This window comes from Micrasema longulum, unplaced genomic scaffold (assembly GCF_059751315.1).
Source record: "Micrasema longulum isolate JH-2025_06_02 unplaced genomic scaffold, ASM5975131v1 h1tg000927l, whole genome shotgun sequence".
NCBI classification, from domain to species: Eukaryota; Metazoa; Arthropoda; class Insecta; order Trichoptera; family Brachycentridae; genus Micrasema; species Micrasema longulum.
Window position 1 is genome coordinate 518,464 of NW_028278118.1, and position 21,162 is coordinate 539,625.

At 34.7% G+C, this 21,162-nt stretch overlaps 1 protein-coding gene and 1 long non-coding RNA gene across 2 annotated transcripts; both read left to right on the forward strand.

The window, feature by feature from the left end:
* The first annotated feature begins 1,009 nt into the window (after positions 1-1,009).
* LOC148278140 (uncharacterized) lies at positions 1,010-1,442 on the forward strand. Its single transcript, XR_015823268.1, has 2 exons — positions 1,010-1,126; positions 1,375-1,442. It is a non-coding gene; the product is annotated as an uncharacterized LOC148278140 (long non-coding RNA).
* A 10,810-nt stretch (positions 1,443-12,252) lies between these two features.
* On the forward strand, positions 12,253-16,757 carry LOC148278141 (uncharacterized). Its single transcript, XM_088231866.1, has 3 exons — positions 12,253-12,520; positions 14,141-14,407; positions 15,591-16,757. Exons 1-3 carry the CDS (start codon positions 12,259-12,261, stop codon positions 16,457-16,459), a joined length of 1,398 nt encoding a protein of 465 aa, XP_088087992.1. The 5' UTR covers positions 12,253-12,258; the 3' UTR covers positions 16,460-16,757.
* Positions 16,758-21,162: the final 4,405 nt, after the last annotated feature.

Sequence of the window (21,162 nt, forward strand, 5' to 3'; positions counted from 1 at the left end):
TGTGATTAGTAGGTACATAAAATACAATTTTAAAATATAGGTAATCTAGCAAATAATTGCACTGCAGTACAAAAAAATAAACATCGTTTTTTTTCTACATACACATTTAAAGAAAAATCGTTTTGGGGCAAGCTCCCTTAATTACGAAAATCGCATCGAAACTGAAATGGTTTGTAACAATAAAAAAATTGGCTTATGCATATTGAAACACGAACAAATTAAAAGAATTAGAGATAAACTCCTTTGGTTTTGTTAAAAATTCAATTATGTGCCAACCCTGGCCCACAAATTCACATTCTATAGAAAAATTGAGCAAATAGTTGACAATTTTGCCCACCGGTTTTTTATAATGATTTTATAATGGTGATGCCTCAATGATGCTATTGTTTCAACATAAACAGTTTTTTTCACCCAAAAAGTAGTAATAAACCCTATGATAAGGATAATAAAACCAAAAATAACAGTTAATTACCAAGTGGGCAAAATTGTCAACAAGTGGAGATAATTTTGCCCAGCATGTTTTGTCACAACACTACAAAATTTCCCTTGAGTAGCGCCTGCTAAAGTCACTCAAAAAACCTCCTCGTTTTTGTTGTGGTTTTTATTTCAATTTAAAAACACGAAAACGCAAAATATAAAACTGTATGCGGACAATTATATAAATGTGAAAGAAAAAAGTAAGAAAAATAAAAGTAAAATTTTTGATTGAAAATAGGATGTTTCGTTTGTTCTAAGAATGTAGTATTGTATAAATTAGTATATTGTGAATTGAATCATTGTAAATATGAGTAAAGATGAACATGTTTTTCTTTATATTTACTTTAAGATAATACAAATATTTACTTATTATTTCTCGAAGGTAAAACAATGGAAATAGCTTCGGTGAATATTAAGGCTGAACCGGGGACTGGCGATGTAGAAGGAGATATTCTCCGTACTGGGGAAGGGGCGCCATGTTCCCGCGGAAGTGAGGAGCCAGGTATTGCTACCGTGAAGGCAGAACCGGGGACCAGTACTGACCAGCCTAGGATTAGTGATATAATTAGCCGCACAGAAATGGATGTAGATTATCCTGACATCAAACAAGAATGTTTGGATTCCTCTCGTGGAAAAAAAATTGCCTCAAGTAAGTAAAACTTCGTTGATTTGCTTAAAATAATAATGCAATAATAAAAACAATGTTTCCTTTTCCATCAATCCAAAGACCTCATTCATGCATCATAAAGTTGTTTCGAGTTAGAGACAGTCTTACCATAGGAAGCCTGAAATTGTCTCCACTTCTTGTCTGTTGGTTGGAAAAGTCTTTATTGCATTAATTACCACTTAGTACATTTGGAAAAAGTCAAGTTCAAATGTTTTTTTATTTTGTTTCAGGTTTACTTGCGAGACAAAATGATTTTAATTCAAAAACTCACAAATTGAATCGTACTGCTAAAAGAAAATACTCATGCTCAGAGTGCCAGTATATATGTTCAATGAGAAGTAAATTAAAATCACACATTTTGTCTCATACTAGTGAGAAACTGTTCTCATGCTCAAAGTGCCAGTATAAATGTTCACGTAGACAAACTTTAAAAACTCACAAGTTGACTCACATTGGGGAGAAACCATTCTCATGCTCAGAATGCCAATATAAAAGTTCTCAAAGAAATAATTTGAAAACACACATGTTAACTCATACTAGCGTCAAACCATTCTCGTGCTCAGAGTGTCAATATAAATGTTTACTAAAAAGTCATTTAAAATCTCACATTTTGACTCATACTGGTGAGAAACTATTCTCATGCTCAGAATGCCTATATAAATGTACCGTGAGAAGCAGATTAAAATCACACATGTTTACTCATACTGGTGAGAAACCCTTGTCATGCTCAGAGTGCCAATATAAATGTTCACAAATAGGGAGTTTAAAATTACACATGTCAACTCATACTGGTAAGAAACCATTCTCATGCCCAGAGTGTCAATATAAATGTTTACTTAGAAGTCATTTAAAATCACACATGTTTACTCATACTGGTGAGAAACCGTTCACTTGCTCAGAGTGCCAATATAAATGTTCCTTTAAACGTAAATTAGAATTGCACATGCGTACTCATACTGGTGAGAAACCATTCTCGTGCTCAGAGTGTCAGTACAAATGTTCGAGTCAAAATAATTTGAAAAGACACAAATTGACTCATACTGGTGAGAAACCATTATCATGCTCAGAGTGCCAGTATAAATGTTCAAATCAAAGGAATTTGAAAAGACATATGTTGACTCATACTGGTGACAAACCATACTCATGCTCAGAGTGCCAGTATAAATGTTCACGTAGAGATACTTTAAAAACTCACAAGTTGTTTCATTCTGGCAACAAAATGTTCTCCTGCTCCGATTGTGAATACACCTTTTTCAAAAGACGTGATTTAATACATCATTCATTAAGTCACATCGGTGAGAAAGTTCTAACTGTAAAATTATTAAAAAATATTTGCAACAGTTAATTACAGATATAAGCTTAATTTCATTCTAAATGTAAATGTAAGGTACACGTGTTTGTATATGTTGTACTCGTTCGTTTAGTGTAATATCGCACTCGTCATAATTCTCGGGTCAGAGTGTATAGTCAGATAGGTCACAAAATAGTAATAATTAGATTTAAACGCCACTTACTAAATATTTTTTATCTTTTGAGATGTGTATTCGGTTAACTGCTGACGTTAACCTTCTTAGAAAAATGTGGTCTGACTTTTCTTTATACAAACATATTCCCGTATTTTCCTCCTGGATTATAGTACTAGACCAGCGTTTTTTTTGTCTGTCATATTTTTTGGATAAATAGTTTATTATAGGAACTAGAATCATCCAAAAGTCTTTTAAATCGCCCAGTTTTATCTGCTGTCTTCAGACGTACAGTAAACAAATATGATAACTATTTTTGAAAATCAGAAAAGGCACCTACACAGAAAATTGTATTCTTATACAAATTCTTTAAAAAAATAACCAAATCGGTTTACTTTTGGGGTCTGAAAAACGGGACAACGAAACCTCGATTTAAATTAGGCATACTCAGTCTGACGTGCAGTTATTTTTCGCAGTTAAAAAAACAAAAAAAAAAACAATACAAGTATATATAGTAATACTTTAAATTAAACGAATTAAATAAAAGAAAAGTTAAATAATTATGTGATTGTAAATGTTGCTTGAATACGTGTTTATTAATTTATTTACTCATATTTTTTTCCATTCTAAACTATAATTAATAATAACAATGATGTGACTTTACTGGGGTTACTCGTGCCAAGGACACTTAACAATATACTTTTTTTTAAATATATTTTTACACATCGGTTTAGATCGTAGTGAAATAAAAGAAAACAATAAAAAAGCTCTTTAATTTTTCTAAGTACTTTTACTTTTTTATTGACATACGAGTATAACAATTATAATTAATATTACTTTATAAAAAATCAGAATCACCAGTGAATGACCACTACTATCCCAGTAAAAATTATACTCAGATTTAGTTACATCATAACATTATAAAACACCCTAACACATTAGAATATGGATATATTCAAAGAATTGCATAAGAAATAGCATCAAATAAAACAATAACCACACTTTTCCTTATAAAAAAACACTATCAATCTCAGCACAATAGCGGGAAGATGCACTACATATTACCTTTTGACAAGACACAGTTCAAAACTGATTGTTTTGTTTCATACCAAAAGATTTGTCCGCCTACTGCTTTTGTCATAGTTTCTAGTGTTAAAAGTTTTTTGACTGGACACATGTAGCAATTCTTATTATATTGTGTTTTATTAACCAAAGATCATTTACTGGGGGGTGGTCATTTACTGGAGCTTTGACTTTATATTATTTATATTACAAAACGCTCAATGAAAGAGCAAAAACATAACATAAGCCCTACATTTGTGGAGCAGTTGATTTAATATTGGTTTGGGCGACTGAGACAATCCATTTTACTTTTACCCAACTCCACTATCCATTTTTTTATAGCCTTTTTGAACATTTTCTCGTAACCAATTGTTTTAGTATATAGTGGAAGTAGGCTATAGATTTTAACTGAATCACAATCCTTTAATTATAATAAAAAAGTTTATTCTATAGTACGCTCCGTGAATATGGATGATAACTAACTAACTAACTAACCATCACGCCATTTCCCCGGAGGGGTAGGCAGAGAGGATAGAACGCCACACCACTCTGTCCTGGCACACTTCCTTTGCTTCCTTCACATTCATACATCTTCTCATGCACGCACGTCGATTATTCCGACTTTTCACATGACCACTTTCAAGAATTTGTTGTACTTGATCATGCCATGTCTTTCTCGGCCTTCCTCGACTTCTACAACCAGACACATTCGCATCATAAATCTTTTTAGCCGTTCTTTCATCATTCATTCGCTCCACATGACCGAACCATCGCAAAAGACCTTTCTTAATTTTGTCGATAATGCTTAACTCAGCCTTGCATTCTGCTCTAATTTCGACATTAGGGCACCTATCATACATTGTTTTTCCGCACATTCGCCTGAGGGATCGCATTTCAACAGCATTCAGTCTACTTTCGTCCCTTTTTTTCCAACTCCATGCTTCGCTTCCATACATTAGGGTTGGTACCAGAACTCCATTATGAACTGCTAATTTAGCCTCATGGATGATAAAATGAATATTTTGTCATTCACTATTTTTATATAGCTTTCGTGGTATTGCGTATGTACTTATTTATGCAATCAATTTATAAATAAAAAAAAATATTTTAAATAAAAGCGTACTTACTTGATATGACTTTTATTTCAATTTTATAAAAATTACCTATAACAAGGGCCACTGGGTGATAGTTCCTTTAAAAACTGTATCTCCGACCGGGGTAATTAGGTAGTTCTCTGAAAGCGAAATTCCCGGCCGTTAATTATTATGGTACACAGCCATTGTTTGCATTTTAATGTATATGATTTGGATACTGTGATGGAGAAATTTCGGGGGCGAAGCACCCACCCGAGCTACCAGATAAGTCAAGTAAATCAAGGGACCTAAGTATTCTTTCCCCACTCCATGTGAACTGCGCACAAGACGATAACACACTACAACAAGAAAATAATGTTATTGAAATGATTTGAATTGAACTATGACCTTAATTTTCCGATGACCCGTCCTTGTCGTATTGTTAACTCAAGACAAGATCTGGGCTCAGATGTAGCTGATCTAAGCGTAAGACGTCTGTCAGCTAGTTCGTCTGGATTGCAAAGTTTCCTTAGATATTCCGGAGCAGAGTTGTGCAGTTACTTGTAAGTAAGCCAACAAAGTTTGTATTCTATTTTCTGTGGTGCACGTAGCCAGTGTAATTCCCAAAGTAGTGGAGTAATATGACTGAACTTAGAAATTCCAACAATTAGTCTCGCTGCGGCATTCAATACAGATTGTAGACGAGTCATTTTATTTATTGGTAGACCTGCGTAGATACCACTATAATAATCAACTCTAGACACTACAAACACATTTATCAATTGACGGGTGCCATCAACCGCAATTGTTTTTGCGTAAGAATTTAATCTGTCTCAGCTGGTAAAAGCATGAGCTTATCGTTCTACTAATTTGAGCGTCAAGAGAAAGGTCACATATTCCCTCGGGTTTTAAAATAATTTAGGTGTAATTCGGTTTATATTCTTGTGACGGGGGTTTACCGTTGGGACAAAACATAGCGAACTTTTTACACACATAATTTCGGTATGGAAAATTGTTGATGTGAGTTGTCCATGTTTTAACATTCATTATTGTAATGAATAATTTCTTCTGGCAATGTACGGGCAACATTGTTATAGCATTTCCGCACTCGGATGCTCTTGACGAAGATTGTCTATGACTAACAGTGGTGGCGGTCGTTTTTGTTTGTCTTAGATAATAATTATTGTGTTTTTTCCTTAAAAAGTCGAAATAATTCACTAATTGGGTTAAAAAAAGAGTAGTGTACATACAATTTTATCTATTATTAAGTGTTTTCAGTAGTTTGTGTTTGTTTTCGTTCTCTGTCCCGAAACCTAATAACCAGGTAACAATTATTTTTTCCATACACGTGTAGCCAAATTTTTTTTTGGTTTTTACAACTTATTTTGTACTTTTCTTTTTTATTATTTGTTATAAATGAACGATAAAGAGAAACCTCCGGATCCACCGGATGGATCTCAATCAGATTCGTCGTGCGGTACAATGGACACTGTTCCAGATCCCGCCGAATTTGTTACAATAAGGCCTAAATCAAAAAAACTCAAACTTATAAATTCGGAGAGGAAATCGAGTTCTGAGTCAGACCGCCCCCTCCCACACAAAACACCTAGCCCCCGACCCTCTGTTTCTACAAACCCAGGTACTCCAGAGGTCACAAACACTTTATCGCCTATTACCACACCTACCAAAGTCCAATCCCGCATGTACAATGGAATGGATCGTGCTCCATTTATCGTACATGTAACAAAAGTACAAGTAGACGGCGTCACCCAAACCAACTTGTACGATATTGACTTCGGTCGATTTCTTCATAGAAACAATATTCGGACTGCCTGGAACGGAATCAAGTCCGTCGGCCGTAACCGTATTTCTGTGGAGTTTAAGACGGCAAACGAAGCCAATGCGTTTGTAAAATCAGAAATAGCTAAAAAAGATAATTATAACGTTTTCATTCCGACTTTCCTAGTAACTAAACAAGGTGTTACCAAAGGCATCCCTTCGCACTGGTCTGAACAGGACATTGTGGAGAATGCCGAGGTACCTCATGGATTCGGAAAAGTAATCAAGGCTCGACGACTGAATTACAGATCGAGTAATGGTGACGTAGTCGAATGGAAACCCTCCCGCACGGTGGTTTTGACCTTCGACTCAAAATCTCTACCTTCCCACATTTCCATCTTCAATGTGTCCCTCTCCGTAGAACTCTACGTATTTCCGACTATTCGGTGTTTTAAATGCTGTAAGTACGGACATACAAAGACTGTCTGTAGATCTCTTGTGCGCTGTTACAAGTGTGGCTCCTCACACAATGGGGAATCCTGCACGGTGGCGGCAGAAGATATAAAATGCCTAAATTGTTCTGGTAACCACTCTGCCACCAGCAAGCTGTGCCCTGAGCTTAAAAGGCAACAAAACATAAAACACACGATGGCTGACAGGAACATTTCATATATTGAAGCTTCTAAAATGTTCGGAAAAGCGACGATTTCCTATGCAGAAATCGTCTCTAAAACGACAAAACCGAATGTCAATGTTGTTATGCCCGCGCCCTCCGCGCCAATATCCTACAAAAAATCAGTAGAGAGGAAGTCGAGGTCAAAAAAACTACCTTCCAAACCTAATGTTCCTCATCATGACCCTTCACTTCTGTATTTCCCGAATGGACAACTTCCATCTGGTTCTAATGGGAATGCTTTTCCTATCACAGTCCCAACATCGAACAATACAATTATATCTACCATATTGAGTATTCTAGTATCGATCCTTCAAAACAATCCACAAATACCGTCCAACGTCGCCCATCAACTTCTAAATATAACCTCCCTACTTAACCACCACCATGGCTCCTCAGATGAGGATTCTGCAGTGGAACAGCCATAGCATTTTAAATAAAAAAGAAGATCTCTTGCATACATTGCAAGAAGAATCTATTTCAATTGCGGCCATTTCGGAGACGTGGATGGTCCCGGGATCTACTATTAGATTCCGGGGATTCCACTGTCTGCGAGATGATCGTGAGGATGGGAAGGGTGGCTCTGCCCTCCTCATCAAAAACTCCCTTCCCTTTATCCCTATTAATGTCAAGACTGACGGCTGTCCTTTCCAAGTGACAGCTGCAAAGGTTAATGACTTGACCATCCTTTCCATGTATATCTCCCCAACCAACAAACCCTCAAAATCGATACTTTTATCTTTGTTCCAAAAATTGACCCCTCCGTTCCTTATCCTTGGTGACTTTAATGCTCACCATGCCCTGTGGGGTGCTCCGACATGCGACAGGTTGGGAAGAGATATTGTTGATCTCTTGGATGATCTGAATATGTGTGTCCTTAATGATGGCTCCGCGACGCGCCTTCAGCTTCCAAATCAGCGACCCAGTGCAGTGGATCTCACCATCTCCAGCGCTGCAATGGCACCATCTGTGCAATGGTCAATTAAGGATGACACTATTGGTAGTGATCATTACCCTATAGTAGTCAACCTCATATCCAGCCATAGATATTGCCAAAGTGGCCTATCCCCTAGGGGAAGACGAAGACCCAACAAAGACCCAAACTTTGGGTCTTCCTACCGCCCCATAGCCCTCTCCTCCACACTGTTGAAAGTGGTGGAACATATGGTGAGACAACGCTTGGACTGGTTTGTGGAGAGCTCGAAAACTCTCCCCGAGTCTCAATTTGGATTCAGGAAAAGAAAGAGCACCATTGAAAGCGTGTCGGTTCTGACATCTGATATCAGAGCCGCTCTTACTAAGAAAGAATTTCTTATAGGTGTCTGTCTGGACATAAGTGGTGCATATGACAATGTTATTATCCATATTCTAGAAGCTAAAATGCTACGAATTGGAATCCCGCGAAAACTCACTTCCTTTATAGCAAATTTGATTCTCTCCAGAAAGGTAGAAATCAGTGTTCGCGGTCATGCTGTGGTGGAGAGAGAGTTGAGCAAGGGACTACCTCAGGGTTCTGTCCTGAGCCCGATTCTCTTCAATATCTATACGCATGACATAAGCGGAATTGTTCCCTCAGAGACAAGTTTGCTTCAATACGCGGACGACTTCTTCATGTATACATATGGGAAGGACCCAAATAATCTAGAAAATACTCTAAATTTAGGTATGAGAAACATCAGGAATTGGTTAGTGGAACATGGCTTGGATCTATCGACTGGTAAAAGTAATGCCATAACCTTTTGTAGACAGCGAAAAATCCCAACCATAAAAATTCAACACGGAGATGAGATAGTACCTTTTACGTCCCAGATTAAGTTCCTGGGAGTAATTCTGGACACTCATCTTACATGGAACTCATACATAAATCATATAGTAAACAAGTGTCAAGCCGGATTGAATACGTTAAGAGCAGTCTCGCGAGTATGGTGGGGGAGCCACCCTTTTATACAGAGACTTTTTTATACTGCGTATATCCGGAGCCATCTAGATTATGCCTCGTTCCTTTTAGAACCTTGTTCAAAAAAGAATCTCCAAAGACTTGACCGGATCCAATCCCAAAGTCTGAGACTAGTCGTCGGAGCCATGAAGTCATCTCCAATTAACGCTTTACAAGTAGAAGCTTGTGATCCCCCACTTGGTATGAGAAGACAATACTTGGCGGATAGATTTCTTCTAAAATGCTCTGTCCAAAAAAACAACCTGCTCCTCAAAAAGGTACAATTTCTCTCTGACTGCGTGACATCCTCATCTTTTTGGTTTCATAAACCACCCCCTTTACTAGTCAACAGTTTTCATTTTTACAAATCTTTCGAATCTAACATTTATCCTAAAGACCTTCTTCCCCTTTATCGTTTCCCATTTAAAACTTCTATTTATGCCCCAAGTATTGAACTCACATTCGGAGTCGAAAGCCACCTACAGCCCCGGTGTACATTCAACCGTATTCGGTCGTCAAGATGGATAGGTTGGAAAATTATCTACACTGATGGATCTCGGTCAGATTCGGCAACCCATACGGGTGCGGCTATATATTGTGAAGACAACAACTTTCAAAGATTGTACAAATTGCACAAGAATGCATCTGTATTTACCGCAGAATGTATCGCAATCCGAGAAGCTGTCAAATACGCCTTAAGCTCACAATATAGCAAGTTCCTAATCCTGTCGGATTCCTTGAGTGCCTTACAAAAAATCAAATCCCCTCCATCCTTTTATCCCGAGGATGAGCTCTGCGTGGAAACTCGATTTCTTCTTTCTATATCAGAGGCATCCAATAAGAGTATTGTTATGTCCTGGATCCCTAGCCATTGTGGTATTCCCGGTAACGAAAAAGTGGACGCGTTAGCAAAGGAGGCGGTCCACTCCGGGGATCCTGCCTATAGTAATTTACTACCACTAGGTGATCTCCTTGTTATGACGAAGGAGAAGCAACTTCGCACATGGCAAGAATATTGGGTAGCCTCTTCCCGAGCCAAGGGTAAACATCTTTTCCAACTGAAACCAAATGTTACAGAAAAGCCTTGGTTTTCCAAAGTGATTCTGAACAAGTTTGAGACATCCTCCATATGCAGAATGCGCATTGGGCACTGCTGCAATGGTTCTCACCTGTTCAGAATCCATGTCCGGGACTCTGCCATTTGCGAATGTCAGCTAGATGAGGAAGATTTAAACCATATTTTTTTTGGATGCCCCATAAATGATTGTTATCCTGATTTCCTATCCGACCTCTCTGATATTAATATCCCATTCCCTATTCATATTCTAACTCTCCTGTCCCCACCCAATAAACGTGTATTTAAAATCCTATGTAAATATCTAGTTGTAAATGGTGTAAAGCTGTAAATATGTTTTATTATTATATGTATATATTATATTAAATACTAACATACTAACTTGTACATATTATATTACTAACACATGTGTATATATGTAAAAAAAAAAAAAAAACTACTCGACACTGGCCAGAACACCCAAGTTGAGATGTGAAAAGGCCATGAAAAAACGAAGAAGAAGAAGGATGCTCTTGACAGTTCCGAAGTTTGCGTCATAAAGCTATTTAATCATTGTTTAGGAGTCTATTATATATAACGCTTTACGAAGTGATCCTAATCGATGAAGAAACTTTGGGTAATTTCCTTAAATAATTATTAATGAAAGAGCGAAGTTTGACAACAGGGGCCCATAGATTAATGCATTCAACACGCAACACAAACAGAACAGAAACACACAGCAACGTTTCCTTCGTAAATTTTATGTTTTCTTCTTCTAATTGTAGCGTGTTATTTAATATTATAGTGGCTATTTTACCATGGGTCCAAACAGGAATTGATTTTATAATGTCTATGTTTTATGAGTGTACACAGAAAATTTAAAAATACATATCAGAAATTAGGCCGGTTAGGGCCAGGTGTTATATTGAACTAGACTATTTATTGAGTTGATATCTATTTTGTAGAACTCCACGTTATAATTTTAAAACAATAAAATAAATCAGTGTTTGATTTTATTAATATTAAAATTGCGAGCCCATGTTTGTGACCCGTAAGTGCGGGTTAAAGTTAAGGGTACTTTGTGTTGGAGTTAAATTAAAATTTTACTGTATTGTAAAGTCGATAACACCTAGATATTTTTATCCAGATTAAGGCGAAAGAATCTGTTAAATACACCCAAAACTAAAAATGATTATTTTCATATTCGTTTTACAACTATTTGCATTTACTAAATACTTTAAGAGTTTTAAGTGGTTTCCTCTCCACATGAGCAAATGCTAAGAAGTTCCTGTTTGGCCCATATAAGTATACCCCCTCCTGATCCCAACATTTTAGATCAATTTAAAGAAATTCAATTGCAGAAAAATCCGCTTTTAAAATATAAACCTTGTACAATATTTGAGTTTGTCCAAATGTTCGTAGACAAAAGACTGGATTTCGCGTCCTCGGGAGTCATTAAGATTTACAAATTACATCAGGGATGGAGAATACCTTAAATAAGGGAATATGGAAGTCTAGGCATTAACAGGGCTTAGGACCTGTCATTGGCTGGTTTAAGTGGCCACATTACACACTCTTTTGTCTACGAACATTTAGACAAACTTAAATATTGTAATGAAACCAAATGGTCCAAAAAGAAGTATAAAAATTGAAAATTTGTTTTCAGGCGTTGCCTAGGGGCTAGTATTTGAAATAATTCAGTCAGATGAATCTTTTCACAACAATAAAGGTTTTAGCTCGTTAAATTCACTAAAATAAACAAATGGAAGAATTGAAAAAATATGGATGTTCAAACATAGGCAAAATGGTGAATGTTACACAGTGTGTAAAGTGGCCACTTAAACCAGCCAATGACAGGTCATAAGCCCTGTAAATGCCTAGACTTCCATATTCCCTTATTAAAGGTATTCTCCATCCCTGTTGTTATTGGTTAAAAAACCTTGTATATTATAAGCAAGGTAAATAATAATCCAACTCCTATATAAAAAAAAACTTCAATATTAATTTTTCTTTTCTTTCCAGGACATTAGCATTCATATTGAATAATCATATGTACCCAAACTAGTCAAGGATTATGGAATTCGCTTCAGTGAACATTAAGGCTGAACCGGGGACTGGCGTTGTAGAAATAGATATTCTCCGAACTGGGGAAGGGGCGTCATGTTTCCACAGAAGTGAGAAGCCAAAAGTTGCTATCGTGAAGGCTGAACCGGGGACCAGTACTGACCAGCCTAGGATAACCAGTGATATAACTATCCGCAAAGAGATGGATATCGATTATCCTGACATCAAACGAGAATGTATTGGTTCCTCTTCTAAGAATGAAATCGTCTCAAGTAAGTTATACTTCCTTCCACATTATCTGCTCTGACATTACGTCTGTCGACAATGGATGATAGTACGCACGGGACCTTAATTAATATTGTATAATTGCTGACATAAAGTCAAGATAGCGGCAGAGTTGTATTATTCGTGTAATTATTCCAGAATATTACAACATTGGATATTTGGGGCATATTTTACTGTATGGGCAAATCGGTGCATGCCAGGAATTTTAGGGTCAACGTGTTTTTTTATTTTTATCTTTAGATAAGTAAGTAGATCGAAATTCTGATAAATTGAGAGCTCAAATAATGTGTTTTATTTGATAAGAATAGAGTTATAGAGTGTCGTATAGAGAAAAATACACCATAGTTTTTTTTTCTTTATTAGGGCCTACTACCAAAACTTGATAACATCGGCCAAAAACAAGTTACATTTATAAACATAAGAAAAACATAAACAGAAAGGAATAACAATATAGATACAAACAAAAGACAAGAAAAATATATGTACAAGAATAACATCGAAATATCCATTGTAATAATAAACACATATCCAAACCAACAAAAATTTCAACATAAATTGAAATAGGCACTAACAGAAAAACCCACCAAAACCTGATAGTGCCTATTTAACAGAAAATAGAAACTCACAGTAAAATTAGAAGGAAGATAGAACTTAATAACTAGAAAAATTACAACAAAAGAATCAAAATATTAACAAACATAATCTTATATTAATGATAAATTATGACTATTCAAATTCAAAATTAAACGCCGGAAGTAATAATGTCAAAATATTTTACATAAACCTAAAAATGTAAGATAAATTTATTGTAAAAAAAATAAAGAATTAATTTAAACATAATTATTTCAATGACACAATTATTATAAATCATAATTGGGAACAGTTTGAACTTAAAAAAATATAAACAGAATTAATCAATAAACAATTTGTACAAGAGAAAATTTGAGATGAATGAATTGGAAAGGTTATAAAAATCATAAATAAAATATCAAATATTTTTTTCCTCCCAGTTATTAAAGGACATGTAAAAAAATGTGATTAAGATCTCCAATACCTCCACATTCGCAGGCATTGGAGTCTAAAATTTTACTTTGAAAAATATGGGACGGAGTGCAACGGTGGCCAGATCTGATACGGCAAAAAGTTACAATCCTAGACCTATTGATTTTTATTCAAAGACAGTTACATGGCAATTAACAAAAGGGACGTGTTCAGAACTTAATGGATTACTTATCATGATTTTAATCGTTAATTGCCATTAATCCACGCAATTCTAAAATATAATTAAACAACACAATAAAGTATCACTGTTCGATTTTCTAACGCTACGAAATTGTCGCTCAAAAATCATCCTGGTTTTTGTTGTGATTTTTATTTAAAGAAAAACACTTAATAGCTTAATGCCTAAAGTATGAAAACGGTATGAAGATAATTATATGAATGTGAATAAAAAAAAGAATGAAGAGTAAAAGTAAAAATATTCATTAAGTTTTGTTTAATATAAGACTTGTAGTATTGTTTTGACTAGCATATAGTGAATTAAATAATTTTAAATATAAGTAAATATGAACATGTTTTTCTTGATATTAACTTTTTATTTCTCGAAGGTAAAACAGTGGAAATAGCTTCAGTGAATATTAAGGCTGAACCGGGGACTGGCGATGTAGAAGGAGATATTCTCCATACTGGGGAAGGGGCGCCATGTTCCCACGGAAGTGAGGAGCCAGATGTTGCTGCCGTGAAGGCTGAACCGGGGACCAGTACTGACCAGCCTAGGATTAGTGATATAATTATCCGTACAGATATGGATCTAGATTATTCTAACATCAAACAAGAATGTTTGGATTCCTCTCGTGGAAATGAAATCGCCTCAAGTAAGTAAAATTCTCTCTGTCGCGAATATAAATATGGTCCAGGCACGAGCTGACTGTTCTCTGCTGTATAACTGCTTCCCTCGTTTCGTCGAAACACATCTAATCTAATAACCTAAACATATACAAACAACAAACAACAAACAAACAAACAAATAAATACAATATGTGTTATTAAGTGTTAAAGAATCGAAGACGTCTTTCATTCATGATCCATGTTATTTAAAAAGGCATAATATCGGTATTATTTATCACTCCTGACTTTAGATGACACACTTTCCATATCTGCCTAGATCATGCTTTGACTATAAGTAGTGTACATTTTAATAAAAATTGTTTGGATAAGTTCATTTAGTGTATTCATCATCATCATCGTCATCATCAGCCGTCTCTTGTCCAATGTTGAACATAGGCCTCCCCCTTTAGTCTCCATATTTCTCTATCCTGAGCTAACCGCATCAAACCACTTCCTGCTACTCGTCTTATGTCATCAGACCACCTCGTCTGAGGCCTGCCGACACTTCTTCTACCCGTTCTGGGTCGCCATTCCAGGACTTTTTTGGTCCATCTAGAGTCTGTGATTCTGGCTATATGACCAGCCCAGCTCCATTTCTGGTTGGCAGCCCTATGGACCACATCGGTAATCTTTGTTCTCGCTCTAATCAATGTATAGGTTTTTCTGTCTCTCAACGAAATACCCAGCATTCTCCTTTCCATGGCTCTCTGTGTCACTGATAATTTGTGTAAAAATTTTTTCGTGAACACAAAAGTTCACAGCCATATGTCAATACAGGGAGAACACAAGCATCAAAAAGTTTATTCTTTAAATAATGTAAATACTTCGGAGATTTTAGGATATATGAGAGCTTACTAAAGGCGGCCCATGCTAAACCTCACCTTCAATTCAGTGTATTGTATATCATTAATGCCAATCTGGTAGCAATTTCGTAAGCCTATTAATTTGTTTAAAATAATAATGCAATAAAAAACAATGTTTCCATTTCCAACAATCCAAAGACGTCATTCGTGCATCATCAAGTTGTTTCGCGTTAGAGACAGTCTTACCATAGGAAGCCTAAAATTGTCTCCCCTTCTTGTCTGTTGGTTGGAAAAGTCTTTATTGCATTATTTACCCCTTAGTACACTCGGAAGAAGTCTAGTTTACATGTTTTTGTTGTTGTTTCAGGTTTACAAGCGAGGCAAAAGGATTTTAACTGCTCAAAAACTCACAAGTTGACTCATACTGGTGAAAAACTATACTCGTGCCCAGAGTGCAAATATGTATGTTCAGTGAGAAGTAATCTCAAAAGACACTTCTTGACTCATACTGGTGAGAAACAATTCTCATGCTCTGAGTGTCAATATAAATGTTCAGAAAAAAATAATTTAAAATCACACATGTTTACTCATACTGGTGAGAAACCATTCTCGTGCTTAGAGTGCCAATATAAATGTTCACAAAGTAAAAGTTTAAAAGCACACATGTTAACTCATACTGGTGAGAAACCATTCTCATGTACAGAGTGCCAATATACATGTTCCCTTAAATATAATTTTAAAAGACACTTCTTGACTCATACTGGTGAGAAACAATTCTCATGCTCAGAGTGTCCGTATAAATGTTTACAAATAGGGAGTTTTAAATTACACATGTCAACTCACACGGGTGAAAAACCATTCTCATGCCCAGAGTGTCAATATAAATTTGCACTTCGAAGTCATTTAAAATCGCACATGTTAACTCATACTGGTGAGAAACCCCTCTCATGCCCAGAGTGCCAATATAAATGTTCACAAATAGGGAGTTTGAAATTACACATGTCAACTCATACTGGTGAGAAACCATTCTCATGCCCAGAGTGTCAATATAAATGTTCACTAAGGGGCCATTTGAAATCACACATGCGTACTCATACTGGTGAGAAACCGTTCTCATGTTCAGAGTGCCAGTATAAATGTTCAAATCAAACCAATATGAAAAGACACAACTTGACTCATACTGCTTCAAATCGAAGGAATTTGAAAAGACAAAACTTGACCCATACTGGTGAGTAACCATACTCATGCTCAGAGTGCCAGTTCACATGTTCACGTAGAGATACTTTAAAACTCACATGTTGACACATACTGGCAATAAAATGTTCTCCTGCTCTGATGGTAAATACACATTTTTCAAAATACGTGATTTAATTCTTTGTATTTGGAATTAATAATTAATACAAAAAAATATATAAACGGACAGATCACAAAAAATATATAAAAATTAGAAAACTTTCCAATATCTTCAAGTCCATAAGTAACATCTTTTCGCTAATTAAACTCAAACAACTATATTATATTTTATGTAACCTAAGTCTGTTTATGTCATTTGACTTCCTGTTCCCCATAGTAGTTGCATATAACATATTTTATTTCTTACATAGGCTTCATACATTAGAGTTTTTTTCAGTTTTTGGAACAAAGATTTTTGATTGAAAATAAATTATACGAATTAAAGTATAATGTAAAAATACTACAGAAATATAACTTTTTTTAAATTTATAAAGGTCTATTAAATTTTGCGGGGAAAAAAATGTTTTTTAACTTCTTATTAGTCGCATAAAAAATACTTTTAAATTAGTTATTTTGAATTCCCGCTAAAACAGTCATTGCATTGGCCACGTCCCTAACACGTCACGGTTCATGTTAACTTTCAACTTTTTTCCAAACCACTTGAATTTGTTTAGAACATGTCACGAATCCTGGCGTCACAATCATCAATGCCAAACATGTCGCGTTTTTCTAGTGACATATTTTTTTATAATTTGTTTTATAATTTGATCTGTATTTACTTACAAACCACTGTTAACGGTTTTATATATTGACATAATTGTATCTCACTATAGAGAGGTTATCAACAATATTTTGAGTTTGTCCAAAGATGTTTTGGATTCATTATCTTTTATTCAAGTTTCAAGCCATTCCGTCCTTGGATTCCGGTGGTCCTTGTTTTGAATCCCAATGTACCCCCCTCCCTGACGGCGAGTCAATAAAGCAACGCGCAAAAACACAACAACGAAAACCGTACCGCGAGCGAGACCAGTGATTCGAATCACCAACATACACGAAACGTTCAAAGTGATTTGTGCAAACGATAACGGTGTTTTTCTGGACCTTTGCCAAAGGGAGGAAATCGTAAGTCCTTACTCTTTTGATTCATTCCAGGATTGACACTCAAAACAATAACGTCAATTAGTTTACACAAAGTCAAACGTTCCCTGTTTTCTTCGCGAGAGAGCAGGCCTTGTTTACAGTCCCGAGGTCGAAGGTATCGAGCATCCAACACAAGGAATGGATTCAACGCCCTGGGGAGCTGTGAATATTAAAAAATTACAACTGAGATAATGAACATTTTAGAGAAGGTAATATAGTAGTCTATGCATCTACAGGGCTTATGATCTATCATTGACTGGTTTCAGTGGCCACTTTCAACATTCACCATTCTGCCAATATTTGAACATATATACCTTCAATTCTTTCATCTGTTGATGTTTGTGAAGTTAAAGTGCTGAGTGTGTAAAGTGGCCACTAAAACCAGCTAATGACAGGTCATAAGCCCTGTAGATGCATATACTACTATATTACCCTTCTCTAAAATGTTCATTATCTCTGTTGTAATTTTTTAATATTCACAACTCCCCAGGGAGTAGTCTATGCATCTACAGGGCTTATGACCTATCGTTGGCTGGTTTAAGTGGCCACTTTCAACATTCACCATTCTGCCCATATTTTTTCGTTTTTTTATTTTTATTTATTAATAACAAATTAAAATACAATATTACAACTAATTATAATTTTTTACATTAATAAAATACATATATTTACATTAACGTTTCCCATTACGTAAAAGAAATAAACAATTCTTGTGTACATAATGGGGAGTGACGTCTTACAATAGATTATTTTATTTTAATCAATAACATTTTTAAAATAACATATATTAATTACAAAAAAGATATTAACGATGTTTTCAATCAGTGTTACTTAAAGAAGAATTATAGATGTATTTTTTTACTTCTTTTTTAAATATATTGTATTCCTTACTGTACTTTTTATTATCTTTGTTCATTTCATCAAAGAAAAATATTCCTCTGTAAGTATAATGATGTTGTGCAGTAGTTGTTTTTAATTTAGGAATTAGGATATTACCACCTGTTCTAGGTCGCGTACTTACGTTTTGAGACCGAAAAATACTACTATTTATTTTATCTTTATGTATTTGAAGCAAACAATTCTTTTTATATAGCAATTTTATATCTGAAACCTTAATTTTTTTAAATAATTGAACATTGGGAAAAGTAGACGTTTTTTTCAAAATAACTTTAATAATTAATATTTGTATTTTTTCAACTGGTAAAATATTTGTTTTTAAAGCACCACCCCATCCGAACATACATTCCTTCAATTCTTTCATCTGTTGATGTTTTTATTTATTTTTATTTATTTATTTTCTTTTATTCAGGAAACATACAGTAAAGTTACAAAGTTTAATATTTTACACAATTGGACTTAATTCTAATGGACCAGTGAAGTTTCCATATTAAAAAGCAATTAAATCTAATGTTAATTATGAAAGTATAAAAAAGAGAAGGAAAAAGAAAACATAAATGAAAGTTGTTTGAAAATTTAAATTTAAGTGAAAAATATATATTTTAAGGTTTGTAGTTTGTAGTGAGTATTTACAAATGGAAATAATATTAAAAATGAAGAAAAATTGTAAGAGTAATTAAGAATTAAGAATGGAAATAAAGAATGAAAAACATACTCAGATGTAAAAATAAAATAAAATAGTAATAACATTTTTTAAAAAAAAGGAAAAACATAAACACATATTTATTTTAAGGGATTCAAAGAAACGATGAGAAGAATCTTTAAGTGAAATATAAGACAGTAAATTTAAATTTAGGTCAATTTAAAAAACATCTTCAAAATTAATGACACATTATAGTAAGAGCAGCAATATATTGATTTTATTAACATATATAATATAAGTAATTAAAAGTAGTTTAAAAGTATAACAAGTATAAAAACATGCCAATGGCAGCAGAGAAAAAAGAAAAAATAAAGAAGGAATAACAAGTATGGCAGTAATCATTTAAAATTTGAAAAAGCAATATAAGGAGAAGATTTTAAACTAAAAGAAGTCGATAAAATTTCATTAAAGCGATTTTAGTAGTAATACAAAATTTCAAAAGAGAAATTTAATTTATAATAATAATATTAATGTATGTAATTTGAGTGATATAAGAGAAAAAGGGACCAACCGGAGTTTTATTCAAAAGTTTTCAATACACTATTTTTAAATAATTGTAATCCTGTATGATATATATCTATATGGTTAAAAAAGCTGTTAAAAGTGGAACACGATCTGTGTAAAAACGAATTCTGGCAATAGTTCGTATTGACACTAGGTATTCTAAAGGTTGGGTGATTTCGTAGGGCACGTGATGGACAGTTTATTTGAATTTTATTTAGGAGCTGGGACGAATCAGCTAGACTGTTAATAATTTTATAGAGGAATGTGAGGTCCATTAATGTTCTCCTTTTTTCGAGGTTAATCAGTTTGTGAAAACGTCCAGATAAGTCATGATTTGGAAATATACGAGAGCATCGGAAATTCAAATGTTTTAAAAATTTGTTTTGTACTTTCTCCAGCCTGTCAATATAAGTAATGTATTGTGGATTCCAAACGATAGACGCAAATTCAAGATGGGTTCTTACATAACTATAATAAAGATTTTTTATTGTTAGATCATTTTTAAAAGGCTTAGATACTCGTATAATAAAACCTAACATTTTATATGCTTTTTCAATAATTTTATCAATATGTGATTGAAATGTCATTTTTGAGTCCAGAACTACACCTAGATCTCGTATTTCTTGGACACGGTGCAAGACTGGACCCGATAGAGAATACGAATAATCTATCGGATTTTTTATTCTCGTAAAGGTAATTGTTTTGCATTTAAGCGGATTTAATATGAGCTGATTATTTACACAATAAGTAGAGAAGTTTTCAAGATCTTCTTGCATATCAAGACAATCTTGTAGGGAAGTAACTTTCTTGTATATTTTTGTGTCATCGGCAAATATTTTGTATTCGGAAAATTTAAAGACGTTACCCATATCATTAATATAAAGAATAAACAATAATGGACCCAAGTGGGATCCCTGGGGTACACCGGAATAGCATTGTTTAAATGAAGACTGATAGTTTAATAGTGCAACTGATTGGAGGCGATACTTTAAATAAGACTCAATCCAACGTAGTAGATTACCGTGAAAGCCATAACATTTGTTTGTGAAGTTAAAGAGCTGAGTGTGTCAAGTGGCCACTTAAACCAGCCAATGACAGGTCATTAGCCCTTTAGATGCCTAGACTACTATATTACCTCCTCTTAAATGTTCTTCATCTCTGTTTAATTATGTTAATAAAAAGGTTATTTTTAAATCATTTAAGTTTTAATGTATTTAAATAGAATACAATTGTATCGAATTATCTTTTAATTAGAAACCTATTGCCCCCAATGTGGTTTCATTTTAAACTTCTTCCCGTCCTTTCGATTCACGGTATGACAGCGGCTGTCAATTTGATGTTGCTTGCTTTACCTACGGGTGATGACGTCACAGAGAAGCGGGGAGGCCTTGGATCTAGTAGGTGTTGGGTTGTGTCATTTTGATTACCTGGGGTGCTATTTTGTACCGCTCTCGCGGCACGA

What these genes read in the sequence shown, in the direction of transcription:
- LOC148278141 (XM_088231866.1), top strand. Translation starts at nt 12,259, where the DNA reads ATGGAATTCGCTTCAGTGAACATTAAGGCTGAACCGGGGACTGGCGTT. An exon ending in TAAGAATGAAATCGTCTCAA is followed by an intron (nt 12,521 to 14,140) that starts GTAAGTTATACT and finishes TATTTCTCGAAG; the next exon opens with GTAAAACAGTGGAAATAGCT. An exon ending in TGGAAATGAAATCGCCTCAA is followed by an intron (nt 14,408 to 15,590) that starts GTAAGTAAAATT and finishes TTGTTGTTTCAG; the next exon opens with GTTTACAAGCGAGGCAAAAG.